The sequence below is a fragment of the Cervus canadensis genome, chromosome 5 (assembly GCF_019320065.1).
Source record: "Cervus canadensis isolate Bull #8, Minnesota chromosome 5, ASM1932006v1, whole genome shotgun sequence".
Classification (NCBI taxonomy): Eukaryota; Metazoa; Chordata; class Mammalia; order Artiodactyla; family Cervidae; genus Cervus; species Cervus canadensis.
Genome location: NC_057390.1, coordinates 98,327,399 through 98,355,354, shown reverse-complemented (window position 1 = coordinate 98,355,354; position 27,956 = coordinate 98,327,399). Strand labels below are relative to the sequence as shown.

The window sequence follows — 27,956 nt, the reverse complement described above, 5'->3', positions numbered from 1 at the left end:
GGGGAAAGGGGAGTCGCAGCCCAGACAAAGAGATGCTGAGGGACCCGCCGGGGCCTGTCCGCTAGCGCGCCCCAGGTGCGCGACCCCGCGCCCGCGCCCGCGAGAAAGGGCGGGGCCTGGGGGCGGCACCCACTGCGCCTGCGCGAAGGGGCGGGGCGAGCGCCGGCAACCGTCGGCTGCGCCTGCGCAAAGGGGCGGGGAGCGCGCGGGCCGGCGGCCGCGCCCACTGCGCCTGCGCCGGCCTCGGCGGGGTGTGTGTGTGTGCGGTGTGCGCGCGCTCCCGCCGGTGGGCCGCCTCCTCAGCCGCCGCCACCGCCGCCCCCGGGTCCGCGCACGCGCCCCCAGCCCCGGCCCGAGGCCTCGGCCCGCGCCCCCCGCTCTCCGCCCCGGCCCCGCGGGCCCCGGCTCGGCCGCGCAGCATGCAGCAGCAGCACCCGCGGCGGCGGCGACGGCGGCGGCTCTGAGGTGAGGCGGCGGGGGCGCGGGCCGGGGCGGCGAGCCGGGGGGCGCGGGGCGCGCGGGCGGCCGGTGACCGGCGGCCCCACGCGGGTCCCGGGCGCGGCGAGGGGCGCGGCGCCTTTGTCCCGCGCGGCCCGGCGCGGCCCGCGCTGCAGCGGCCCTTTTGTGTGCAGATGGTGGACGCGGGCGGCTGCCCGGCCGGGGAGGGCTGGAGGAGGATGGAGGCCGCGCCCGACGGCGCCGTGGACATCGTGCCGCTGGACCGCTACGACCCGGCGCGGGCCAAGATCGCCGCCAACCTGCAGTGGATCTGCGCCAAGGCCTACGGCCGAGGTGGGCCGGGCGCGGGGGAGGGGCCGGGCCGGCCTTTGTGCGGTGTCCCCGCGCGCGGGGTTGGGGGGCGCCGGTCCCGCAGGTGCGGCGATGGTCGGCGCGCCCCTGCACCCCGCGGCCGAACGCTGTTCTGTGCGGGCGGGAGTCCCGGGCCGAAACCCTTGTAACCCCTGCCCTCTGTCCGAATCCCCGGTGTGGGATCCCCTAACGAGCATTCCTTTCGGATGGATCGGGCTTCATTCCAGTTGCTCCCTTTGGTTAATTCGGTAACCTTGTTACTGGTTAGGCCTTAAATATGCTTAGTGGATTTAAGACGCTCCTATTCTTCCAGCTCTCGCGGTTTTACAGGCCCGAGTGATTCTCCTGATTATTGCTTGGCTCCGAGGGCTTTCTTTGATTAATTTCAGGTGCTTTGTTTCAGGTGCAAAATCGAGAGGGAGTTCTGTGTCATCTTTCTTTTCATTTGAAGCATTTGTTTGAAAATTGCCTTTGTTCTGGGGAACGGTTCTTGTTTGTGGAGTGAGAAAAGGAGAGAGACTCTTTTCAAAAAAAGAAAGAAAAAAAAAAAAACGTCTGGTTGACCGGTTTTGAAAACTTGCTGAACGGGGCGGTTCCCGGTGACAGGATCTCACCGGTTGGAGTGGCCTGTGCTGTGGATGGAGTCGGTCAGGAGCACAGACACACCCTGCAAATCCTGGGGATTAAAGGCAGGGCCTCGTTTTAAGTTGGTTTATATCTACAGAGCTTCTCTCCTCCCCCCCCCACCCCCACCCCTTATTTTGTAGTTTTCAGTGTTACAGTTTTTTTTTTTTATACTTCCACCAAGTTTTATTTTGTTTCTGTGTAGTAGGATGGGGAAACGGTGAATTTGGGGAAAATACGGAATTGGTAAAAAGCATGTATGAAGTTTTGGGGACTTCTCTGGCAGTCCAGTGGTTAAGACCCTGTACTTGTAATGTAGGCAGCACAAGTTCAGTTCCTGGTTGGGGAACTAAGATCTTGCATGCTTTGGAGCAGCCAGGGGGGAAAAAAAGCCTGTGTGAAGTTTTAGAGTACGGGGTAAAGATTGAGTCGTCCTAGAGCGGCTACTCAGGTGTCCAGCGGTCAGCTTAAGGAAAAGGACGTGGCTGTTGAACTTTGCGGGGCAGTGTGTCCCCAGTCCGTGGCCTCCCCTTACACCTGCCTCTTGTCTTGGGTTGACTGTTGGCTTGCCTTTTTTTATGTGTACCACGTATTTTTACATCACTGAACTCTTCTGGTTTAGTTCTGCGTGTTTTTGCACCTGTCACAGCGACCGCTTTATCCTCATCAGGTTCTTGGATTCCTCCTCGCGTCCTCCCGTGTCCGCCTCCTTGCTTTTCCAGTGCTGTGTAGTATTTCACAGGAAGCCTGTTACCCGTTGCCGGGTACCGGCTGGCCGGCCTCCAGTTCTCCTGTGCTTTGGCACAGCGCGTTCTCCGGCATGGCTCTTGGGGCGCGTGTGCAGCGTCACTCCTGTGTGTATTTTTAAGATTTTTGCATGTGGAGGTGGCTAAGGTTTTGGGACTGAATGCTGTACAGACACGAATGCTTCTAAAAAGCCCTCTCGTTGTTTGCTCTCCAATTTCTTAAGCTTAGTGAATGCATTTTTATCCTGTTGCATTTAGCTTTGGCATCCAGCGTGGGATTTGTCAGCTCTCTGGCAATAAATATGCATCTCTCTCACTGTCAGGATTGGATTAGTCTAGTTTTATTTCCAGGACCAAATCACCATTTATTACTCGTTGACGCTGCAGGTAATTAATTCGAGAGCCGATATGAAAACTGGTTCTAAAATTTTGAGATGACTGGGGGTGTGTATTTATAGAGCAGAGCGTGAGCCGGGGCTGAAGGAGACTGGAGGCCATCTGAGGTTCTGAGGCTGGGCTGCATGTTGCCCGTCCGCTGCCTCGGTGCATTCATCAAACACTAGATTTCGGGAGGTGTGCTTTCCGTTCATTTTTGCAGAATGAGGATGCTTTTCAGGTCTGTACCTTGCCCTGGGGGGTCACAGCCTGGTGGGAGGTTCCCCGTGACTCAGCGTGGGGTCTTGTCTTTCAGGAGACAGTGTGAGGTGGGGATTTTGGTAGAGGACCGTATAGATCTTTCCCCCCAAACTCTCTTCTTCGTCCAAGGGCCTGTTCTTTGTTTGATCTTCTGGACGCCTCTATGCGCCTCTCTAGCTTGGTTTTCAGTTAATTAGAAGTGATGGTGTCAGTCTGCATGCTTTACTTGTCAGTCAGCTTTTGAGGGGGATGATGGTGAAAGTGACTTACATCTTTGCTTGTTACACAATTGTTCATTGAGTAGCTACACTGTTTGCATGGGAACTGGAAGCATGTGAACTCTCCAGGGTGATGTGCTCTGAGGCCACCTTGTTTCGTGCCTGCCTTTTGGGACTCAGGTCTCCCTGGGGCCCAGCGTCTGCCATTGGTAGTAAGTGGGGAGGCTCAGGCGAGCTCACCCTGGCTGGGCCTGGAGGTGGCGTATGGTTGTGCAGAAAGGCTTCCTCCAGTTTTCCTCATCTGTGCCGCAGCTGAGAGCTGTGGGCCGGCTTGTGCTTTTATTTTTAGATTCTTCTCCTCTTTTTTGGGGGTGTAACTCTTGTTTCATTGACAGTGTCTTAATGATTTCTTCAGAAAAAACGTATTGGACATGTTGAAAGTTATTCACTTAAAAGTCATTAGAGTAGAACCTGCTTAGCTGGGATGTTTTTGTGATGTCCTTTTGGGTGAAAGTCTTAGTTGGTCAAGTTTAAAGGGGTGACTAGACGTTTATTTTACAGTACAGGGTGCGGGACTGGAACTACTGCATTCCTGGCTTTTGATTTCGGGCCATGACCTTAGGAACCTTAAAGGTATTCAGGCCTGAGTCTCAGGGACAGTGGGGGAGTAACAGCGTCTGTTAGCACCTGAGGACGGTGTTGAGAAAGTAACCCACGGAGAGCGCTCGGCTCCTTGCAGGTGTGTTGCTGTGTGACCGAGGAGCCCTGGAAACCAAGTTGCAGCTCGCTATGAGCAGAGCTGCCCTGAAGCAGGCGGCCCGGACCTAGAGGCCGCCAGGGTACCTCTTCCCTTTCTGTTGGCAGCCGGGGGGATTGGAGGGGCCGCCAGGCTCTCCAGAGTCCGCAGCTGGCGAGGGGCTGACACTCCGGTCCCTCAGCACAGTCTCTTCGTTGACTGCTGACTTGGAAACCACGCTGTGGGATGGGAGACCGGGGCAGCCTTGAGCAGGGTCTTTGGAACCGGGCCGCTGGTTGAGTCGCGCCCAAGGCCAGCTCAGTGCTTGATGTTAGGAGCCGAGCCCCTCCCTGTGTGCTCCGGGGGCCACCGCGTTCCCTTGTTGTCCCACATCTGGCTGAGAGGGAGCACGTGGTCAGCACTCCTCCAGGCCCCAGAGCTGCGGATGAAGTGGCTGCTGTGCCTGTCCCGGGGCTGGCCCTCATTCATGAGCATGTCGGCAGGTTTTTTGTTGTTGACAAGTTTTTTTGATATGATGATTTGTTCAGATGATTGGTTTTTGAGTTTTTCAGAAATATTTTTTAAATGTATTTAGAAAATCAGAGGATGATTATTTTCCAGTGTTGTTTGTTTCTGCTGCCCAACAACATGAATCAGCTGTAGGTGCACATATATCCCTTCCTCCTGAGGCTCCCTCCCTAGGTTTTGTATTTTCATAGTCTTTTGTTTTTAGCATGGGATTTGGGTGCTGCTGAGATGGGAGGTGACAAGGCAGCCTGGGTTCGTCTACTCAGTGGGTGCTGAGTACTAGGGGGGCAGGTCGCTGGCTGACAGTGTGGCCTGGGCGTGCTGAGAACTGCCCATGTCTGAGGTCAGAGTGGTTATGGTTGTCCCATTCAGTGCCGTGTCCGCAGGACAGAGTCTGTGCTCACGTGTTTGTCAGGTTGCTTAAAGAGTTGGAAACGCCTTAGAAACAGGTGGGATAGGAAGACTTCTGTCCTGGGGGCTCTACGTGGCTGAATTTTTATTTCTAAAGATACAACTCTTTGTACATGTTCTCTTTCCTATCCTGATGCCATAAATTAAATACTAACCAAAGAATGTAAATCTGTCTTTAAGTTCAGACTGTCCCCATCTTTTGAATTCAAAAGTGTTGGCCACTGTTGTGCTTTAGGCTGTTAAGTTTGTGTAAGTGTTCTTATAAAGAGCCCTGGTATTGTCTTTGTATTCCATTTATCCTCCTAATTGCTGACAGGAGTCCAAGCTGCTTTTCTGGTGGCTGTATCACTGTTGTATGTACCAGTCTCCTTTTTTACTTCCTACATTGAAAAATTCAGATGGCCGCCATTTTTCATCTAATGTAAAGGTGACCAGGATGGAGCCAGTATCGTGTTCATTTAATCAGTAACAATCTCATAGCTATCACGGGCACAGTTGTGTTTTGCAGTGTAGGAAGTACAAGGGGAGGAGTTATGTGATGTTCTTTCCTTATTTGCTGAAAATTCACATGAACTGTTGACATATACAAAGGAAAATGAAGTAATGCATGATGAAAAATGGCAGCATGTCCTTAGTTCAGGACCCGTCTCAAGGCAGAAGATGGAATTGTCACATGTTCCCACGGGGCCCGAGTGCCTGGGCTGCTGGGCGCCGTGGTCCCTGTGGGGGGGCTTCGTGGGGAGGTGGGCTTTGAAGGACGGCGGATATTTGGGTAGCTCCCCCGCCCCAGGAGTAGAGGGGAGGGCATCAGGCAGGTTCTGTGCAGAGGAGGAAGTGTTCGTAGGCCTGAGTCGATTAACCTTATTGTGACAGAGGATTTGTGGACCGAAATAGTAGGTGATTAGTGTGGAAAACAGTGTGGGCCAGACTGTTCGTGGGGTTCCCAGCTGGCTAGGGATTTCTTTCCTGATGGGTGCCAGGGAAGGTCTTTGCGTAGGGGTGATGGGTTGAGAGCTAGCCTGGCAAGATTCTTCTGACGGGTTGGAGCGGGTGGGGGCGGTACCAGTGCAATGTCCGGGAGCCCTGTCTTAGGCCGCTCAGGCTGCTGTAACAAGACATAGACCAGGTGGCTTAAGAACAATTTTTTCTCACAATTCGGGAGGGTGGAAGTTCCTAATCAAGGTGCCGGTAGACTGGGTGTCTGGTGGGAGCCTGCCTCCTGGTTCATAGACACCGTCTTCTCGCTGTGCCCTCGTGGTAGAGGGGTGAGGGAGCCTCGCTGGATGGGCTCACACCCCACTCGTGGGGCTCCACCCTCATGACTTAATTGCCTCCCAAAGCCCCGTCTCCTAACACCTCACCTTGCGGCGGTCAGGTTTCGTTACACGAGTTTTGGGGGACACATACGTAAAGCCCATAGCAGAGCTGATGTCGCTTTGACTTGAAGTACCAAGGTCTTGGCCAGTTTGTCTGCAGTGGGAATTAGGTAGGTTGAGTCAACAGATACTGAGAGGGCGGAGTCCCTGAGACCGGCTGGGTGATGAGGTGGGGGCGGGAAGTGGGCAGACAATAGGCAGGGTCAGCTGGGCGGCCGCGGGAGTGTGCAGGACCCTTCAGGGGTGTTTATAGTCTTCACTGCCTAGAACCTCCCTGCCTTCATGGCTTTGTCATCACATAGAGATGATCTTTGAGTTTATTTCTCTTTCTGATTTCTCTCCTGTGCCCTCACCTTGCCCTCTCTGACTGTTCATGCTAACTGGTTCACTTAAGTATCCCTCAGTCGCTGTCCTCCAGGTACTTCAGACTCAGGCAAAATTAAACTTGAATCAGTTCAGCTGAGCCTTATGTTGTGACCTGTGGGTCCTTGGCATGCTTCTCACGGCTCACGGAGTGCCAGCCACGGGCCTCGCACACACATACCTGTAATGTGAGGCCAGGAGACTAGTGCCTGAGAGGTGCCGTGGCAGAAGCCGGAAGGGAGGGCGAGCAGCTCCCCTGAGGGAATCTGGAATGTTCCATTCAGAAAGTGAAGCTGAGTGTGTGGCTCCGGTGGGTGAGAACCAGGATATGAGCCAGGATGGGGCAGGGGGCAATGCCGCCTCTCCCGGGCTGAGGGACAGGCTGGGGTTCTGGTTGGGCTGGAGTATGAGCTTAGCACCTGTAAGATGAGTGTGGGCTGGAGAGACCGCCTAGGGCCAGAGCTTGGAATGCCTGAAATAGCCCATAGTGGTTTTTTGTTCTTGTATGTGAGTCAGGGAACCATTGAAGCTTTCTTAGGAGGAAAGAGATGCATATCAAACCTTGGTATTTTAGAGAAATCTCTGTGGGCTGGGTTCCGGTTGAGTATACAGTGAAGAATCGTATCTTGGACCTTTGAGAAAACCAATTTCACATCCAGTGAAATGCACCCGTTTGTGAGAGTATATAGTCTGATGAGTTTAAATGAATGTATTCACCCCACGCACAGGGCCACACGCAAGGCAAGCCATTCTCGTCACCTCCGGGGTTCCCGTGAGCCCCCGCAGTCAGTGCTTTCCCAGCCGTCCCTGAATCTCGTTTCGTGTGCCTCGGGTCACCGCAGGCGTTCTTCGTCCACCTTCCTCTACTCTCATAACGTTCTAGAGACTCGTCCGCGATGGAGACCTTCTGGCTCAGTGCTGCTGCTCGTCTTCATTGTTTGGCTCCCCACATTTTGCTTATTCAGTCACTTGTTGATGGACACCACGGACAAAGCTGCTGTGAAACGTTCATGAGTGTGCGAGTGTGTGGGGGCATGCGTCCCCGTTTGTCTTGGTGGACACCTGGGCGTGGAGTCCCTGGGTCGTGTAAGTGTGTGTAGCCGCTCAGTTGCGTTCCGCAGTGACTGTGTCATCTTCCATTCCTGCCAGCGAAGCGTGGCGTGAGAGTTAAGAGTTGCTCTGTAGCCAGCACGTGGCGCCGCGAGCCTTTCTGCTGGATGGGCTGTGACTCCTCACTGCGCTTTAGGTGTGCATTTCCCTGCTGACTCATGATGATGAGTTGTCTTTTTTTTTTAAGTGTGCTTATTGGTCAGTTGAATCTTTTTTCTGTGGAGATGCCTTTTCCGATCTTTGGCGAATTTTTTTTTTTAAATAAAGTTTTATCTTGAGAAAAGTGTATACTAACTTGTAGTTGTAAGAGATCATACAGAGAGGTCCTGGTCACCCTTTACCAGATTTCCCCAGTGGTAACTTCTTGCAAAAGCATAATAAAATGTCACAGCTGGGATAGTGAGGTTGTGTAATTAGATGTTGAACATTGTGTTCCCACAAGGACCTCTTCTGTTACTGTTTCCCTTTTATTGCCATATCTACCTCCCTTCCTCACTGCTTGCTTGAGATTTATTTTGCCCTATTTTTTTTTTTCCTAATTTCTTGAGGTAAGGACCCAGACTACTGATTTGAGATCTGTCCACTTTGCTAGCGTAAGCATTTAGTGCTTTGAATTTTCCACACAGTATTGCCTTAGGTGCATCCCACATATGTTGATATGCTATGTTTTCATTCAGTTCTATGTATTTCTCTTTATTTCCTTTGATACTGCCTATTTGATTCATGAATTCTTTAGAAGTGTGATTTCCAGTTGTTGAAATTTTCCTGTTCTGTGTTTTTGTTACTATTTCTAGTCTGATTCTGTGTACTGAGATAGCATATTCTGTGATTGCCATTCTTTTAAACTTGTTAAGATTTGTTTTATGGCCCAGGCCAAAGAATTGATGCTTTTGAACTGTGGTGTTGGAGAAGATTCTTGAGAGTCCCTTGGGCTGCAAGGAGATCCAGCCAGTCCATCCTAAAGAAAGTCAGTCCTGAATGTTCATTGGGAGGATGGATGCTGAAGCTCCAATACTTTGTCCACCTGATGCGAAGAACTGACTCATTGGAAAAGACCCTGATCCTGGGAGAGATTGAAGGCGGGAGGAGAAGGGGACGACAGAGGATGAGATGGTGGGATGGCATCACCGACTCGATGGACATGAGTTTAAATAAGCTCCAGGAGCTGATGATGACCAGGGAAGCCTGGCGTGCTGCAGTCCGTGGGGTCGCAAAGAGTCGGCTGTGACCGAGCGACTGAACTGAACTGAAAGTCTGTTTTGGTGAATGTTCTGTGAGCGTTTGAAGGAATGTTTTCTGTTGTTGGATGGCGTGTTCTGCAGAATCTACAGGTCAGTTAGATTCTGCCTGTTGTTTGTGGTGTTCAGATCTCTTTCTCTGCTGGTTTTATGTCTGACAGTTCTGTCAGTTCTGGGTAGGGGATGTTGAAGTACGTCCCTGACTATGCTTGTAGTCTCTAACTGTGGTTGACACCTCTGTCGTGCTTTTTTTAAATGAGTTCTTAGGCTCTGTAGCTTGGTGGATCCACATTTAGGGTTGTAAAGTCTTCTTGGTGGATTGACCCTTTACTGTTACGTGATGTCCCACTTTACATAACAGGCTCAGGGGGCTCCCCTGGTGACTCAGTCGTTATTAAAGAATCCGCCTACGATGCAGGAGACCTGAGCTCAGTCCCTGGGTCAGCAAGATCCCCTGGAGAAGGAAATGGCAGCCCACTCCAGTATTCTTGCCTGGAGAATCCCATGGACAGAAGAGCCTGGTGGGCTACAGTCCAGAGGGTCACAAAGAGTCAGACATGACTGAAGCAACTTGGCATACATAATGTTCCACTTTAGTAATTTTCTTTCTATTTAATACTTTATCAGATGTTAATATAGCTCTTCCTGTTTTTTTTTAAACAATATTTGCCTGATACAGCCTTTTCTATCACTTTACTTTCAACCTACTTACATTGTTGAATTCGAAGTAATTTTCTTGTAAATGACATATAGTTGTACCTATTTTTTAATTCACTCTGCCAATCTCTGTCCTTCAACGTGCTTAGAATATTTACTTTCAGTGTAATTGTTGCTATGTTGCCTCTTAAGTCTGAGATTTTATTATTTATTTGTTTTCTGGTGTTCCTGGTTTTGTTTGTGTGTTGGTTTTGTTTTTTGGACCTTCTTATGGGTTACTCAAGGCTATGGTTCTTCCAGTGGTCATGTATGGATGTGAGAGTTGGACTGTGAAGAAAGCTGAGCACCGAAAAATTGATGCTTTTGAACTGTGGTGTTGAAGAAGACTCTTGAGAGCCCCTTGGACTGCAAGGAGATCCAACCAGTCCATCCTAAAGGAGATCAGTCCTTGGGTGTTCATTGGAAGGACTGATGCTGAAGCTGAAACTCCAATACTTTGGCCACCTGATGCGAAGAGTTGACTCACTGGAAAAGACCCTGGTGCTAGGAGGGATTGGGGGCAGGAGGAGAAGGGGACGACAGAGGATGAGATAGCTAGATGGTGTCACCGACTCGATGGGCATGAGTTTGAGTAAACTCTGGGAGTTGGTGATGGACAGGGAGGCCTGGCGTGCTGCAATTCATGGGGTCGCAAAGAGTCGGATACGACTGAGCGACTGAACTGAACTGAACTGGTGGGTTACTTGACTATTTTCTAGGATTCCGTCCTGATATATTCTGTCTTGTCATTTTGGGGTGTATCTGTATAGCTGTCTTAGTGGTTTCTCTGGGTATTACAGTATGCATATGTGACTTCCAACAGTTGACAGGTATTATTTTACCATTTTGAATGAGGCGTGGAAACCTTTTTTCCATTTAGGTTCCTTTGTTCTCCCCACTTTTAAAAGTATTTAAAAGTTATCATTGTCTTGAGTACCTAAAGGTGTGATTTTGTCTCATCGGATGTAATTTAGAAAACTCATGAGGAGAAGGGTAGTCTATTGTATTTACTCATATTACCTGTTTCTTTACATTATTTTTTCTTCCTGGTTCTCCAAGGTTCTTTTTTTTTAAAATCATTTTCTTTCTATTTGGAGAATTTCCTTTAGCCAATCTTTTAAGGTTTGCTAGAGACATTTTCTCTGCCCCCAAATTTCCTTTTGCCTGAGAGTGTCTTTATTTCTCCTTCAGTTCCTTAGGGATAGTCTTGCCAGATACGGATGTTCCTTTCCTCAAGCATGTGTGAGGTGTGCTACTTCTCCCGCCTCCATGGCTCGGCGGAGAAACACTGCCCATTGAGTTGTATCCTCTTTCTTTCCAGTTGCTCCAGAATATTTTGTCTTGAGTTTTCATAAGTTCGATTATGCAGTGTCTTGGTGTGGATATCTTTGGGTTTATTCTATTTGGAGTTCATTCAGTTTCTTGAAATCCGTGAGTTTATATTGTTTGCCATATTTGGGAAGTTTTCAGCTATTGTTTCCTTACATACTGTTTTAGCCCTGCTCACGTTCTTTTCTGAGACTCCAGAGATGCAAATACTGGATCTCTTGTTATTCTTCCACAGGTCCCTGAGACTACTCATTTTGTTTCTTTCTGTGTATTTTCTGTGTGACCCCATGCTCTGTTATCTCCAGTTAAACTATTGAGGCTGTTTGTGCTATTCTTAGTCACCCAGTCGTGTCTGGCTCTCTGTGACCCCATGGCCTGCAGCCTGCCAGGCTCCTCTGTCCGTGGGGATTCTCCAGGCAAGAACACTGGAGTGGGTTGCCATGCCCTCCTCCAGGTCGATCCTGACCCAGGGATGGAACCAGGTCTCCCGCATTGCAGGCAGATTCTTTAACGTCTGAGCCACCAGGGAAGCCTGAGACTGTTTAGTGAGTTTTAAAATTTTGTGACTCTGTTTTTCGGTTCATTGTCTGGTTCTTTTTATAGCCCCTGTGTTGCATGTTTTTCAGTTCCCTTTGTCTCAGGAGGGCTTGTGGCCGCTCGCGGCCCCGTTTCTCCGACGGCTGTACAGTCCCCGGTCGGACAGCCCCAGCATCAGACCCACCTTGGTCTGGTGTCAGCGGGCTCTCCTTTCTCACTGGAGTCTTGATTTTCTTGGTTCTGGGTGTGATAGGCGATCTTTGACGCTTCCTGGTCATTTGGGCTGTTAGGGACTCTCGGTGCCACTGGCTCTTCTTTTATCAGGGTGGGCAGTCTGCCCGCTCAGGCTCAGCGTGCAGGTCCCGGCCGACCGCCTGGACTGTGGTCCCAGGGCCAGTGTATCTCCAGAGCCTCTGCGGTGCGCCTGGGGTTCCCACGGGCCCTGCTGCTGCTGCTCTCGGAGGCGGAGGGCGGCGCCTGGGGCTGACTGCCTGGTGCCTCTGGGCAAGGTGGGGTTCTCTCCCCGAGGGCGAGGAGTGTCCAAGCCGGGTGCGTGTTGCGGCAGGCTACCCCACACCTCTGAGAGTGTGTCCCCGGCTGCTTGTCGTCGTGGGGGCCCACCGCTGGGCTCCCCTTGTGCAGGCTGACGAGGGGGTGTCTCCGGCCTGGTGGGGAGGGAGAGGCGCTTCCAGGTTGGGTGCCTGGTGGAGGTGGGTGTTTGGGCTGCCTGTCCGTGGGGCTCCCTTCCTACCCCTTGCTGGTTCTGCCAGGATGGCCTGGCCAGTAGGTGGGACTCGCCTGCCTCCCCTGTGCCGCAGGAACGAGCCTGCTTGACTCGCCTTGTTTCCAGGCCGGGGGTCGGGAAGCCCCAGGCCTGGGCCGCCTTTGCTGGGTGGGAGGTGGTAAGTCTCGCTGTTGCTGTGCCCGTCCAGTCTGGGGTCGTTGTCCACCTTCCCAGCTCTCTGTGGGTTCTCCTGGGGGTTGTCTGCAGGGTTTTTGGTTGTGCCCAGCGGAGAGCAGCAGGGAGAGGCTGGTCCATGCCGTCTTGTCCCTGCCAGAGGGCCCCTTCTGGTCGCTTTACAAGATTCTCCTCCGTCTTGGGATTTTACCGGTATTACAGGGAAGTTCTTTGGTCTGTAGATTGCTGCTGCTTTGTTTAAATCCTGCTGGGGGAGGCATGGATTTTACAGGTGTTGGGAAACTCTCGCCCACTGCTGCTGAAGTCCTGTCTCTGCCCTTTCTTCTCTCCCCTCTCTTCTGGGCGCCGGCAGTGCTTCTCACTCGCCTTCTCCGCGGTTCTTTCTCTCCTCTGCGTATGAGGTGCTGTTCAGCCGTCCAGGGTGTCCGTTCAGTCACTGTGTATTTCTGTTCTGGAATTTCTTCTTGGTTCTTTTCCTAATCTGCCAAGTTCTTTTCTCTCTCTCTCTAAAAATAATTTCCATTTTTCTGCCAGAATTCTTAATTCTGTCCTGTTTCCTTTCCTTAAGTGTAGCCATCGGAGGTCTGGCTGATGCCTCCAGTCAGGGGTCCCCTGGGCCTGTTACTTCTTTGGCTTTCAGCAGTTTGATTAGGAAGTGTGTGGGCCTGGTTTTCTTCAAGTTGGTTCTGTTTGGGTTTGCTGGGCTTCCTGAGCCCATAAATTGGTGTCTTACCAGACGTGGGGAGGTTCCGTTCACCATTTATTCAAATGTCTTTCCTGCCCCAGGCTCCCCTCGGTTGGAGCGGTCACTGGGTCTCTGCTTTTCAGTCCGTCGTCGTTCTCTCTGCTCTGCAGATGGATTATTTCTGTGGATCTGTCTTCAGGTTCACTGATTGTTTTCTCTGTTTTGTCTGTATTTTTAAATTTAATTTAATTTTTACTTTATATAATTTTTAAAGGTTACTTTCCATTTATAGTTATCACAGAACACTGCCACATGCCCTGCGTTGCACAGGGTGTCCTTGAGCCTGCTTTGTATCCAGTGTTTTTTTGTTTGTAACCCGCTCCCCCACCTTTATGCTGCCCGCCCCCCACCCTCCCGCTGGTCGCCGTATCTGTGAGTGTGCTTCTGCTTTGTTCATCTTTTGAATCTGTCATTGAACGTCCTGTTGATAACTAGCTTTTGCAGTTCTGAAGGTCTTTTTAAAGCTTTTTAAATGTGCCTGCACCTTTGCTCAGGGCTCTGCCGCTCTCTGTCGCTGTGCTCCGGCTTTCTCTCCTTGCGGCGAGTGCGGGCTCCTCTCGGTTGCGGTGTGGGCCCGAGCGCGTGGGCTTTGCGCTTGTGACACACGGTGCAGTGGGCCCACAGCCTGTGCTGTCGTCCTGGGCCAGGGATCCCGCTCTCATCCCCTGCGCTGGCAGGTGGATTCTTAACCACAGACCACCAGGGAAATCCTGAAGGTGTTTTTTTTTTTTTTTTTAATAAGTTTTATTTCTCTGTTAGTAACTTCTGTTCTTTCCATTTGTTTCAGGAGGGCTTCATGGAGCCTTGTTATCATAGATGCTTTGAAGTCTTTGGTGATTCTCTCATCTGGGTCATCTCAGAGTTGGTGTCTCTTTCCCCCTGAGAATCAGTCACATTTTCCTGTCTTTTTATGTTGAGTAAATATGGATTGGGTCCTGGACAGTTTGAATAGTGTGAGGCTGTTTTCTGGGTCCCGCTAAAATCCTCTGGAGGATGTTGGTGTTTCTGGGGGTTGCAGTAAACCCCATTAGGTTCCAGGACAGACGTCTGTTTGCTGTCTCTAGGCCGTGGGTTCCGAGGTCAGTTCGGTTCTCCGGGTCTGTCCTGCTCGCACTTGGCGCGGGAGGGGGCTCATCCGTGAACGAGGGTCCCCTTTGAGGCTCCCTCCTGTCCTGGGTTCTCCGCTCCTGCTGGCTTCCGCTCGGCCGACAGGACAGGGCCTCGCTCCTGAGCTGCCTGCGCCTGCAGGCAGGGAGCTGGTTCTGTCCCTGGGCCTCGCTTGGTGGGGCGGGGAGGGGCACTGGGCGCTGCCCCCGCTTTCTTTCTCTCCCGTCCGTCCGATGTCTCCAGCAAAGGGTGGGGCGCACGGGGGTCCGGAATGAGAAGACCTCTGAGTGCTTGTTGCCACGACCAGCGTGAAGAAGTGAGTGAGTTCTCAGTGGAGACTGTCAGCCACCTCCGGAGTCTCTGATGTAGCGATTCTTAGCGGAACAAATGCTGGCTGGGCATTCCGATCTGCTTGGTCTGGGGCGGGGCTGGACTCCGAGGTGTGTTTCAAAGCTCTCTGTCCTGCTGCGTCATGGGGGCCCGTAGCCTGTGTTTTCCTCCGCCTGGGTGGGCACCTCCTGGGGGTCTCGGCCCCCGCGTGCTCCAGGTCTTCACTGCCCTACCCCAGGCGAGCGGGGCAGCCTTGGTTGACGGGACAGGCAGAGCGTGGCGCACAGCACCAGGAAGGCACTTCCTTGACCGTCTTTTTAGCCTGGTTGATAATAAGGTTGATAACTGATACTTGTGTGAATTTTGTGGAGCTCCAGGCTCTGCTCTCAGCGCCGTGACTTACGCGCGTGTTGTGGTTTAATCCTCCCGACCCTGGGAGATCAGCCTTCATAGTGTCTGTGATTTGCACTCGAGGCAAGGTGAGAGGTGGTCCGTGAGAGGTGCGCCCGGTCAAGGCCAGGCCACCGTGCTCAGGTCCTGCTTTCGGCCCACACGTGGTCCTGCTTGCACGAGGCCTTGAGCTCTGATCCTCCTCCTGCGTTGAGTGTGGCCTTGTGTTAACTACGGGCTTGTCCAAACCTTCTCATTCTCTGTGGCCTTTCCCGCGGCCACTCCGGAGTCCTGAGCCTGGATCGCTGTGGTGGGGCAGACCCAGGTCTGCCCTGGCTCCCGACATTCCTGGTGAATGAAGGCTGAGGTCCCTGCAGACGGCCGTCCCCACACCTGTGTCCCCAGCTCGGCATCCTCAGGCCGCCGTCCCACCAGCAGCTCCAGGAGGCTTGAAGTGGCTGCGAGTGGCTGGTGCGGCTGCATTTGGGGGTAACGCCCACGTGCGGGGTCTCGTGTCGCTGCAGATGACATCCCCGAGGACCTCAGGGACCCCTTCTACATCGACCAGTATGAGCAGGAGCACATCAAGCCTCCGGTCATCAAGCTCCTGCTGTCCAGCGAGCTCTACTGCCGTGTGTGCAGCCTCATCCTCAAGGGGGACCAGGTGGCCGCCCTGCAGGGGCACCAGTCCGTCATCCAGGCTCTGTCCCGGAAAGGGATTTACGTGATGGAGAGTGACGACACCCCTGTGACGGAGCCTGACCTCAGCCATGCGCCCATCAAGATGGTGAGTGGCTTGGGCCGTGGGGGGGCGGCCGCTGTGCCCCTGAAGCGCAGTGGAGTTGCCCCGAAACTTCAGGCCTGAGACCACCTTCTTTCGGCGGGAGGTGGCTGGGCTGGAACGGGGTGGGGGCTGCTTCCCCCGGCCTGTCCCTGGGGCAGCGCTGCCCCACCCCGACCGCGGTAAACCGAGTTGCCTTTAGAGGTGGCGACATGGAGTTGCTGAGCCCGCTCTGAGAGTGTTTCACATGTATCTTCTAAGAATTTTCGTGCCAAAATAAAGAAATAGACGCCCCTCTCCTCCCCTGAGCGTCCCCCTCCCCATCCTTCTCCGCAGCCGTTCACCAGCCTGGCGTTTCCAGGCCAGGCTGCTCCAGGTCAAACCCACCTCCTGGCGCTTCCCATGTGGCTTTAGCTTAGGCCATTCTTGGGCATTCTGCATCCTCTGTTTTTTGGCCTGGCTGGGTGTGTTTTGGGTTGGGAGGATGTTCCTGGTTCCGGGAAGAAAGGGCTTCAAGGCCTGAGTTCAGCGTGCAGACCCCGAATGCCTGGGGCCGGCAGTAGTCACGCAGCCTCGGGCCTGTCTCATGCCTTCTTCCACGGCTGAGCTCTCATGGGGTCCTCGGAGGGGAGGATGAGGGGCCAAGCTGAGGTGACCCCGAGGAGGGCTCCCGTGTGGGTGTGGGGAGGATCTCCACTTGACCCTGGGCTGCGGGGCAGGGGAGGGTGACCGACTGCTGCCTCTGCCCCCAGAGCGCCCACATGGCGATGGTGGACGCCCTCATGATGGCCTACACCGTGGAGATGATCAGCATCGAGAAGGTGGTGGCCAGCGTCAAGCGCTTCTCCACCTTCAGCGCCTCCAAAGAGCTCCCATACGACCTTGAGGATGCCATGGTCTTCTGGGTCAACAAGGTGAGTGTGGGGGCCCTGCCGGAGGCGGGCGAGGCCTAAAGCTCCAGGGGTGCCCTGTGGGTGCAGGTCCCTTCTCCCCGAGAGCGTCACCTTCCTGTGTGTCCCACTGAAATGCGGCCCAGCCGGAGGCCCAGGAGACTGTCCGCTGTGGTTCAGACAGACGGGCTCCTCCTGCGTGTACAGACGGAAGGATGAGGGGGCTGCGAAGGGGCCACGTCGCGTGTTGGTCCTGCTTCATAAATTCTTGTTTTTATGTCAGGCACCCAGTGTGCATTCATGGAGATCTCAGTTTTAGAAGGCGTTTTGATTAAGAGAAAAGGGTATCTTCTTGAATGCTGTTTTCTCCTTTGTCATTTAGAAGCTCGCAGTGTGACCATCTGTATGGTCCATGTGAAGAATGTTCTTTCTCCGTGGGGTGTGATGATGGTTCCCTTGGAGCCTGGAGTTATTAAGCCCCTCCCTGCAGAGAGGTGCTGCGTGCGGGGCTCTGTGCTCAGAGAGCAGAGGGGCCGGAGCCGGGCAGCCCTCGCGGGGCTGTGCTCCACGCGGGAGCTCGTGCATTCCTCACTGCACAGCTCGCACACGCGTCCTCTGCGTGTAAGGGCTTTATCCGGGGCCAGCCAAGGAGCAGGGCAGAGCCTGGCAGGGCCTGCGTGTCTCGGGGATGACGTTCTGCCAGGACGTCTGCTGAGACGGTCAGCCTGCTCCTGGTTCCTCCCCCGTGAAGGGCCGGGCCTCGGGGGTGAGGGATGCCCGGTGAGGTGGGAGCTCTCCTCAGGCTCACTGTGGACCTCTGGGCGTGGTCGGGACTCGGTGCCTGGCCAGTGCCTGTGAGATCGTCTCGCGGCAGAAGCAACTGCCCTTACGCACCCGCCGGCTTCGTGTGGGGGTGCAGGTGGGAAGCGCCCCACGGGAATCTGGAGGCAGAGTGGGGCCTGGCCAGGGTGCGGGACGAGGGTCCTGGTGTCTACGCTCTGCCCGTCCGTGGTGGTGTCAGTCTTTCTGTTCAGCCGTGAGTGGCTGTGTCATCTTACAGTGTTAGTTGGCATTTCCCTAACGACTAAAGGTGTTTCTGTGTATTTTGTTAGGTGTCCTTTCAGATAGTTGGCCCAGGTTTAATGAGGTGGTTTGTCTTAATGAGTTTCGAGAGTGTTTTATGTGTATAAAGATCTAGGGATCTAGCACTTTCTTCGGTGTATTTTCTTGTGTTTTTATTGTTTCAGCATCAGAATAATGGCCGGTGTCAAAAACATGAGTTGGGAAGTATTCCCTCCTTTATCTTGTGAAACAATTTTTGTATGATTAGTATTATTTTGTCATGAAGTCTTTGATGGATTCACTGCTGAACCCATCTGGGCTTGGAGTTTTCTTAGTGGGAAGATTTTTAAATTATGAATTTAACTTCTTCAGTGTACATATAAGGTATTTAGGATTTCTGTTAATTTCGTGTCAGTTTTGGCAACTTGTGACTTTCAAGGAATTTGTCAATATTCTTTAAATTTTGACTTTATCATCACGTTCATATTTCTTTGTTGTCCTTTCGTGTATGTATGATCCATAGTAATGTCCCCTCTTGTTTCCCGCTCTTAGTAATGTCTGTCTTTTTTTCTTCCCTTTGTTGGTCTAGTTTATCAATTTTATTAATGTTCTAAAAAATCTGCTTTTGATTTTTATTGATTTCTCCAGTTATTTTCTATGTAACATCTCTTCTTTTATTATTTTTGTTTATTTTGAATTTAATTTTCTCTCCTTTCTAGATAAAGTAGAAGATTAGTTCTTTTACACCATTGTTCATTATAATATAAACATTTAAAGTTAATAAGTCCTCTTTAAGTAGTACTTTAGCTGCACGGTGCACATTTTTATTACATGCTGTGGTCTTCTTCCTTCTCTTTAAGATATTTTGTTTCACTGGTGGATCCTTGTTCCATCAGTGGGTTGTCTGGAAGCTTGTAGTTTAGTTCCCATGTTTGGTGGGGTGGTTCTGGGTATTTTTCAGAGCATTGGTTTCTCGTTCCAGTGTGGTCGAGACCACGCTGTGTGACTGCAGTCCTTCGAGGCTTATTGAGGCTTGTTCTGTGTCCACTGTGTGGTCTTGCCAGGTGTTCCCCGGGCTCTCTGCTGTCCGCTCAGCGCGCCGCACGTGTCAGTTCAGGTTGCTGTGGGTGGGGTGCATCTTCGGGGGCTTCATGCCCCATCAGGCAGTGACCGGAGGAGAGAGTTGGAATCTCCAGGCATGACTCTGTTTTGCCTTTTGGTCGTGTCCGTCCTTGCTTTATGTGTTTATCACATGTTGTTACATTTGTGCACTTAGGATTTTTCTGTTCTTTTGTGGTCGCAAAGTGTCCCTTTGTCACAGGTGACGGTCCTTGCCTCCAGCCTTCTCGCGACCAGCGCATCTCTTCCCTTCCTCATATTTTATTTTTTAATTATTTATTTGTTTTTGGTTGCGCTGGGTCTTCACTGCTACGCGTGGGCTTTCCCTAGTTGAGGCGAGCGGGGGCTTCTCCTGTTGCAGACCATGGGCTCTAGGGTCCCCGGGCTTCAGTAGTTGTGACTTGAGGGCCTAGTTGCCCCTTGGCACTTGGAATCTTCCCTTACCAGAGATTGAGCCCATGTCCTCTGCATTGGCAAGCAGATTCTTCACCACTGGACCTCCAGGGATCCCCCTTCTTGTTATGTTTAATTTCTCCTTGTCTTTCTGTTTAAAGTGGGTTTCTTACGGATCTCTTCTAAGCAATTGGAGTTTTAGATGAACTGCATTTAACCCAATGCTGGAGATGTCTGGGTTTGCATTTCATCTCAGCAACTGCTGAGTCTGTGTGCCACGTGACTCCACAAGTCCGTGCGTGGTGACTCTGAAAGTCCGCATGCCACAGCTGGCGAATCCGTGTGCCCTAATGAAAGATCCCACATGACGTAACTAAGACCCCTGATGCAGGCAAATAAATAAGTATTTAAAAAGAGTTTTTTCCCTGTCCTTGATTTGATTTGCATGAGTTCACGTATCTGTGTTCTTGTTTAACAAAGAGACAGTCAGTTCTGTGGCATTTCATCTGATTGTAGCTTTGACCACGTGCCTTGTTAAGTGTTTTTCTCCATGGTATTATTTTGTAATTTGCAGTTTTGATCTTAACTTTGAGTTAATAATTCCAGAAAAAGGTATTTTTATTTCTGAGCAGCTGTAGTAAGTGCTTCCAGTGTCTGATAGTTGCTGGTGGTATCATGGTGGTCAGGGAATGTGCGGGCCCCTGTCGGGTGTCCGGGTGGGTCTCAGCCAGGCCGTGTTGTCAGCGGTGTTTGGTGATGGTGGCCGTGACCTTGTGCTGCCTGAGCCCCCAGGGTGCTCTGCAATGAGGCGGGGAGCAGCGCACGGGCACCAGGGGGCGCCAGGCCCTTCCTCCTCCTCTGTGTCAAGGGTCACGGGGTCAGAGTCAGGTCATGGCATCTGTGTTACCTGCATCTGAGAGAGTTCACACAGGCGAGGTGGGGTCTGGGTCATGAAGGAGGGACATACACCCCAGTGTTGGAAATCAAGTCTCAGTTGCCTTCCTAATGCATTTGATTTCTTCCGCTTTAGGTAAATCTTAAAATGAGAGAGATAACAGAGAAAGAAGTTAAGTTGAAACAGCAGTTACTGGAAAGTCCAGCTCATCAAAAGGTAAAGGGTAGATTTCACTTCTCTGGGATGCTCTGTTGCTGTAGCTCCCGACTGTAGAGAATCGTGTCCGTGTGGGCTCCCTGCTTGTTCTTCCGTTTCACTCGCCAGGCAGGCAGTGGGTGCCCTGGGGCCCTGCCCTGGCGGCGGGGGCTCGGCAGCCCACTGCCCTTTCTTCCAGGCAGGGGTGGCCTAGTATTGAACTTGAACTTGGGAGGTGGGGGAGCGGAGGGAGGGCGTAAGGGTCACCGAGGGTACAGGGTTACCCGAGGGGAGTCAGCACGGAGGGGACGTTCCTGGCAGCCAGAAGTCCTCTCGGGGCCCTCGTGGGCCATGCGTGCAGTGTGTTCAGGAGGGTAAAGGTCCTGTGTCCAGTGAAGCAATACACCTCCATCCTGTTTGTCCCTGTTTTGGGGGATGGGGGGGCCACGTGCGTGTGTGACTGAGTCCACGTTCCTCCGCGTGTGCACACCGTGGCTGGCCGAGCCTGCGGTCCCGGGGCTGTGGGTCGAGGGAGCCTCCGCTCGCTCCCTCCTGGGCCCCGGGGATGCTGTCTGCGGGTCCCTTACCCCAGCCAGGCTGCCGTGAGCCCCCTCTCAGACAGGCGCAGGTGGCTTGCCGAGGCCCTCTCTGAGCGGGCTTGGCGCCTGTCCTCTGGGGGGCCTGGCCCGCTCGCCCCCAGAGGCTAGTGTCGCGGGGGTGCCTGTGGTCCCCTGGGTCCCCTGCTAGTGCAGGGCGTCCCGGGCCACGTGCGCTGGACACAGCTCGCCTCTCGGAGGCGGCGCACCTCCCGTGTGAACGTGGCGTGTGGAGTGTGTCTCGTCCGTCCTCAGCGGACCTGCCTGCTGACTCCTCTCCTGCCTTCCTTCCCTCGCCTCCTGAGCAGTCTCCCTCCAAGTGGTACTGGAAGTTAGTGCCCGTAAGTGGACCCTGCGCGCAGACGGCCGTCCGCTGCCATCACTTGCTTCCATTTCAAATCGCTCGTGACTGTGTCTCTGTTTGAGTGTCCTCCCTGGTGGTCTGTTACACTTCCTGCGGGCAGGGCTGGCCCGGCTCTGGGCAGGGTGGGCCGTGACGGGCCCTCTCCGCTCCAGGGAGGCCTTCGGTAGCCACCACCCAGAGCGCGGTGTGCCCACTTTCTTAGGTAAACTTAACAGACAGCTTCGTGTTTCTCCTTTGAAGAGGTAGTTCATCAGCTTTCTCTGATGAACTTCAGGGTCAGCGACAGGACCCATTCCCTTTCTTATAGATTCTAGCAGGAACGGCCCGTGGCATGATTTGCCGAGTGACCCTTGGATTTGTTCTTCCTGGTGACGTGGCCCACCAGTGACTGTTCTGGAAATGGACCCAGTTTGTTACACCGTTTCCCACGGACAAATACTTGGTGCTCCAAGTGGTGCCCTTTGAAATGAAGTTCTGCAGAACCAATCTTTTTGAAGCTTCCTTATTTTTGCCTGTCCCTTTAGTTTAATTGTTTGGATCAATGGTCCTTAGGATTCGACTATAAAGGAGATACGATAGATATAAACTGTCAGTGGGATCTGCATGAACAGTGACAGAGTCCACTTTGTGGCTGATGGATGATTTTGCTTCTTTGAAATGTAATCATCACAAAGAGGGGAAAGGCCAATTTTTTTTTTTCGAGTGTTTACTTATCTCTTAACTTGCTGAAAATCAAAGGCCAGAGAGCGACCTGTGAAAGCAGGTCCGAGGCGTAGTGAGGACAGTCAGGCGTGGAGGTCCTCCAGAAGGAGGGTGTCAGACGAGGGCCTCACTGGGAGATGTGGCCGGGAGCAGAGCCCTCGGGGTCTCCTCCCAGGGGGTCGGTCCCCTCGGCTGCCTGAGCGAGTGGGCCCGGGGCTGGGAGTAGGGCCCCCTCGAAGGGCAGTGGACCCCCTCGAGGGGCGGTGCCGGCTCCCGGGCCCGAGGGGTCAGCGCTTTCCCCAACGCAGACGCGCACCATCCGTCCTCGGCGAGAAACCATCCGCTTTCCTGCATGCTGTGCTGTGCCGTGTGCTGTGTGTCTGTGTGTGTGTGCGTGCGCGTGAGGCTGGTCGGGCGCATGCCTCGGGCTGCACGCGGGAGCCCCTGGGCCTGGCCCTGGGTGGGAGCCTGCACCAGGCCGAGAAACAAGTTAAAAGTCCCCGTGGAGACTGGTGGGAGTGGTGCGCATCGCACGGGCCCAGGTGGGGCGTGATCTGGGCACTCGCCGCCGCTGACCGCCCGGTGCTGGCACTCCGGGGTTGCTGCCGGGGGCGTTTCCTTTGGGTTGTTGACTCTCCCATGTGGCTCCCGGAAGTCAGCACGGGCCTTGTTCCTCGAGCCGGCACTGTGCTCTCCTACCCTGGGGAAAGCGTGGCCGCAAAAATGCCAGGCTTACCTGCACCGCAGGACGTGGTCACCCGGCGGCCTGTGTGTCCATGCTCTGAGCGAGGCCCAGGTACAGGGCGGCCCCTGCGGGCGGGGGAGGCTCCGCACTGAGCACTTGTTTCCTGTCCATAAACAGCGGCACAGAAACCTTGGAAGAAATGCCTTTTTTTATAGCACTTCACGTGCCTTCAGATTCCCCGTGTGCCCGTGCACTTACTTGAGGGGCTGGAGAATGGATCAGACGACTTTTTGTCCAAGCTGGTTTTGGAAGTTTCCCAAACTCCGTGTGAATGCTGCCTTGTGTTTTTCATAATGCCGAGGTGTGTGCTGCTGGTTCTGAGAAAGACCAGTAACGCGGGTCTTCCCGGCGTAGGGCGTTCACCACATAACTTGTTTCTCATCCGTGGACCGTGTGCAGCCCCTGGCAACGTAGACATGTGTCTTGCCTCCTTCCCCGGGGTGCCTGGCCCTCAGAGTGAGACGGCCCTGGTGTCCTGAGCAGCTCACCGCGGTCGCCCGCTGTGACCAGGAAGCGCAGTTCCCTGGGTCTGGACGCATGTTCCAGGCAGAGGGTGTAACCCAGGCCGCGAGGCTTTCCCGCGTGGCTGCTGTTGTTCTGGCCGTGGTCCGGCCAGCTGCCGTGGATGCTGGCTGAGCGCCGGCGCCGCGCGGTGACCGGGTCCTCTCTCTCCCGCAGGTGCGCTACCGCCGAGAGCACCTGTCTGCACGGCAGCCGCCCCACTTCCCGCTGCTGGAGGACCTGATGCGGGACGGCAGCCATGGGGCGGCGCTCCTGGCCGTGGTCCACTACTACTGCCCAGAGCAGATGAAGCTGGACGGTGAGTGTGGCCTGTGCCTCTCGAGGGACCTGGGGGGCTGGAGGGCGTGCAGATCGCCGGTGTAGACGATGAAGCAGGCGGGGGTAACCCTGAGTCCTTGACGCCCGCTGGGGCAGCGCATGGACGTGTAGATCTGGCAACAGCATGCCTGGGCTTGGCCTGTGTTGTACCTGGTTGGCGGGGGGTGGGACATATATGGTAGCGTGTTCCCTATCAGTGACCGGACTGACGTCTCGGGACGGCTAAGAGCCGATCAGCCCCACTCCAGTCGAGGTAAAGTGTCCTGAATGTGGTTTGGGAAAACAAGTGCAGAATCCAGCTTGTGGACACACCGGCGGGGGGGACACCTGCAGGCCTGCTGTCGGCGGTGTCACCGGGCCGTGGGGAGCAGCGTAAGTGGTACCCTGAGCGGCGCCGGCAGGAACGGGATGCTGATGTGGGTTTGCCTTGAGCCCTCCTCTCTGATGTGGGGTGGGGCGGGGGCATGAGTTCCACAGATGCCCTGACCGCTGGCTGCACAGGGCGTGTCTGCCAGGCTTGTGGCTGGCAAAGGGCTGACCGTGGTCCCGCCCCGATCCAGGTGCAGACGTGCTGGGCTTGGTAGTTTCTAAAACACACAGGTGACTTTGAAAGAGAGGGGGAGTCTCAGGTTCTGGGAGGGATATCCGTCTTTAGTGAAAATCTCGGAATTGGCACCTGATTGCCCTGGGCCTATAGGCCTCTGTGCTTGTGTGGCCTAGGCCGCCTGCCATGGGAGCTGTGACCAGCGCCCTGGGAGGACTCGGGGGCACCCCCTGCCAGCGGGACAAAACCAGGAGGCCCGTCGGATGCCCAGGCCCGGGACTGAGGGGGCTCTTTCAGGGGGAAGTGGGCCGCCAGGCTGCATCCTGGGTGGGGAGGAGGCAGGTGTGCGGTGAGTTTACGTGAGATGGAGTCAGGACTCAGGAGACTGTGGGTCTCACTTGAGTGCTGCAGTGTGGGAGTGTGGCCACCGCCGGACCCCCGCCCCTGCCCCCGCAGGAAGGCTGCAGGCTGGCGGGCACAGCAGACAGACTTGTGCAGATGGACATCTGATGGAGCACACAGTGTCCACCGTGAAGACTTCGGGGGAGAGACGGGAGTGGCACGCTCGTGTGCGCGGGGGTTTCCCTGACCCTCGGCACCTCCTGCGGCTGCCTCGTAGTTCTGCCTCACTGGTTCAGTAGTTCTGACTTTGGTTTTGTCCAGCCTGCTTCTCACCTCTCCACTGGGCTCTGGAGACACAAAGAGGTACTAGGAACAGAGAGTCTGTGGTGCGGATGAATCAAGCCCGTAGGAGGAGAGAGTCGAGGCTCACTGCGTCTGTAGCAGAACTTAAGAGTGGGGTTTTAAAAGCGACACAGGGTGAGATGACCGGAGGCACGCTTGTGACCTAACTTGTAAGACCGACTGATGACACAGATGGGGCCAGGAAGGCTGGAGGGGACTCGGGCACACGGGCGCAGGCCCGGCCCAGGGCACCAGGGAACCTGCCCTCTTAGATGAGAATGGAATAAGGCGTTTACAAGGATGGGCTTGATTAAGGCCACGGGAGAAACCACGACAGATTTTGTCACAACACGGTAAAACGGGAAATCAGAAACGTGCAGTGTCTTTCTCCAGACTGGAAATCTTGAATGTGTGGAAACCAAAGAACTTACTCTAAAACATTTCATGATCTAACTTGGAGTCACAGCAGGATTTCCTAGTGGGGGCTCACCAAGGGCAGGTGTCTTTATCCGTTCAGCTCACTAACGCACCCCGAGGGTGTCTGGGACAAACTGGTGTTTGGTAGGTGTTTGTGGAATAAATGAGTGACATGCGTGCCTGAATGCACGGGCCGCGGCTCCGATGGCTTAAAGGGAGACTTGGTGCCTCAGCTCCAGTCCTTTGGCCACCTGATGTGAAGAGCCGACTCGTTGGAAAAGACTCTGATGCTGGGAAAGATCAAGGGCAGGACGAGAAGGGGACGACAGAGGATGAGGTGGTTGGATGGCATCAGTGACTCGATGGACATGAGTCTGAGTGAACTCTGGGAGCTGGTGATGGACAGGGAGGCCTGGCATGCTGCGGTCCGTGGGGTCACAGAGTCGGACACAACTGAGCGACTGAGCTGTCGCCTCAGCGCATGTCCTGCAGAGCAAGGAGTTTAAAAGTCAGTATGCCAGGGTGATCTCAGTGCATTTGATAATAATAGAGAAATAAACCCAAAACAGCTGAAGGAAGGAGAATGAAGAGTAGTAGCCTTCTGTCTCTGCTGGTCAGGAATCATCCGAGCGCGAGGAGGAGCCAGGCTGAGCTGCAGGTTCCGCCCTGGGGGACGTGCCCCCTGGTGTGGGAGGCCGAGCGAGAGCCCGGGGAGCCCCCGGAACCGACGCCCCAAGCACCAGGGGCAGGGTGTGAGAGGAGGGGTCTGGCCTTCCCTCCCAGTGGGAGTCGGGGCCCGGGGTCGCCAGCCGTGCTGCCTGGGGTGCTGTGTCCGGGACACACCACCGTCCCTGGGTGCCGGCCTTTCTCCTTTGACGCCGCTGCTCTTTGCTTTACGACTGACGGCTGACTGGGCTGCATGGACATCGGTCTCCTGGTCACGCTTTTAACCCCAGCGCGGTCGTCGGTTGGGAATTTCTGGCGAGCCGGCGTTGCAGTGCTGGGGGCCGGTCTCCTGTGTCGGGAGGGCTTCGTGGATTCTTGCTTCATTTGGCACACTGACCCATTCAGTGTTCTGTCGCTTTGATTGTCCCAGACTTCTCTGTTTCCCTTTGCCTCAGCTGAGCACGGGGAGCTGGGCAGAGGGGCGCAGGCCGATGCTCTGTGGGAAGCTGGCGCCTGGTGTGGCCCACAGCCTGTCGGGTGGGGGGACGGCCAGCACAGACTGGGGACGCGCCCCCTGTGAGGCACCGGTGAATGCAGTCAGACCCCACCCCACATGTGCCAGACACCATGCCTTGGACGGGAGACACAAGGGTAGAAAAGCAAAATTGAAAAACTTGGGGGAAAAAAATAGGAAAATGTTGTTATGACATTGGTACTGGGATGGATTATTTAAATTACAGAATATTACAAGTAATAGAAAAGATTCCTACATTTAACTGTGTAAAATTTACTGTGGTGACAGAGGAACATCATAAAACTGAGTGATTAAAATATGCCCCCCAAAAAATGTTTGAAATAAATATAAATTGACAAGGGGTTGCCACACTGTTGTTTTTTAACTAGCATACACAAAGAATTCTGACAAATCAGTAGGATTTGAAGAACCCGAGGGGAAGTAAGAGCAGGCTTTCTGAAGAAGAGGTGGTCCAGGCGAGCACACGGCCCAGTGCAGGGAGGGGCCAGAAGCCGCGGGCAGGCTGGGGTGTGGACAGGCCAGGGCCAGGTGTGAGCAGCGTAGCTTGTGACCCCTTCTGGAAGGGTTCCCGGTGAAGAAAGCATGCAAGTTTTGGTTTTTCATAATAGCGGAAATTGTGGAATCCTAAGTGAATGTGAAGGTTGCTCTCTCGTGTCCGACTCTTTGCGACCCCACGAACTATACACAGTCCGTGGAATTCTCCAGGCCAGAATACTGGAGTGGGTAGCCTTTCCCTTCTCCAGGGGATCTTCCCAACCCAGGGATCGAACCCAGGTCTCCCGTGTTGCAGGTGGACTCTTTACCAGCTGAGCCACCAGGGAAACCCTGAATCCTGTATAGCCATTGGGAAATTGTAGAAACTTCTTAAAGAGATGGGAATACCATTGTGGGAAAAGACCCTGATACTAGGAAAGATTGAAGACAAAAGAAGAAGGCGGTGGTAGAGGATGAGATGGTTAGATGGCATCACCGACTTACTGGACATGAGTTTGCACAAACTTCAGGAGGCGGTGGAGAACAGAGGAGCCTGGCGGGCTACAGTCCATGGGGTTGAAAAGAGCTGGACAGGACTTAGTGGCTGAACAACAAGTACAGCTATTGAATGACAAAATCTGCTCACATCAGCATAGAACTTCTGAGACATGATTCTGGGTCTGGGGGAAGTAACAGGCTGCTGCCTGCTAGGCATGGCTTGTCGTCGTGACTGCTGTCTGTCTGCAGTCAGCCAGGCCGCAGTGCGCCGTGTCCATGATTCACGGGGCAGGCCTCACGTGACGCAGACGCTGCACGCGACAGGTCCCAGGGCTTAGAGGGTGCTGCCTCGGGGAAAGGTGGGTCAGCACTGGGTGCTTACCGAGAGAAAGTAAGATCTGAATAAGAGAAGGGACAACGTTAGCATTTATTCACTTGGTGGAGGGTAGCTGGGAGTCTGATATTTATATCTGTAATGTTTCACAACCTGAATTTTAGAGTAAAAGGAACATTTCTTAGCAATATAATTGTGCACGCTACTCAACTTAATGAAAGTTTCCTCTTGAGAATTCACAGTGCTAGGGCATCACCACGTAGGACAGAGTTCGAACATAAATTCCATCTGTGCATGAGATTTTACTGCATCTTTGGAAATGACTTCTTAGGAGTAAAGTTATTTTAAAGTGAGTTTCTCAATCCTGTTTGTG

General features: G+C 53.8%; 1 protein-coding gene across 4 annotated transcripts in view; it reads left to right on the top strand.

The window, feature by feature from the left end:
• The first annotated feature begins 267 nt into the window (after positions 1–267).
• Positions 268–27,956, top strand: part of CAMSAP1 (calmodulin regulated spectrin associated protein 1) — a 42,066-nt gene continuing 14,377 nt past the window's right edge. For 2 of the 4 annotated variants that reach the window (XM_043469998.1, XM_043469997.1), the window contains exons 1-7: positions 268–465; positions 633–792; positions 15,374–15,636; positions 16,383–16,544; positions 20,125–20,205; positions 21,089–21,121; positions 23,270–23,411. In XM_043469998.1, the coding sequence (XP_043325933.1) occupies positions 633–792; positions 15,374–15,636; positions 16,383–16,544; positions 20,125–20,205; positions 21,089–21,121; positions 23,270–23,411 (841 nt within the window). In that variant the 5' untranslated portion in view covers positions 268–465. The remainder of the gene's footprint in view (positions 466–632; positions 793–15,373; positions 15,637–16,382; positions 16,545–20,124; positions 20,206–21,088; positions 21,122–23,269; positions 23,412–27,956) is intronic. The other 2 variants (XM_043469999.1, XM_043470000.1) reach the window with 2 other exon arrangements.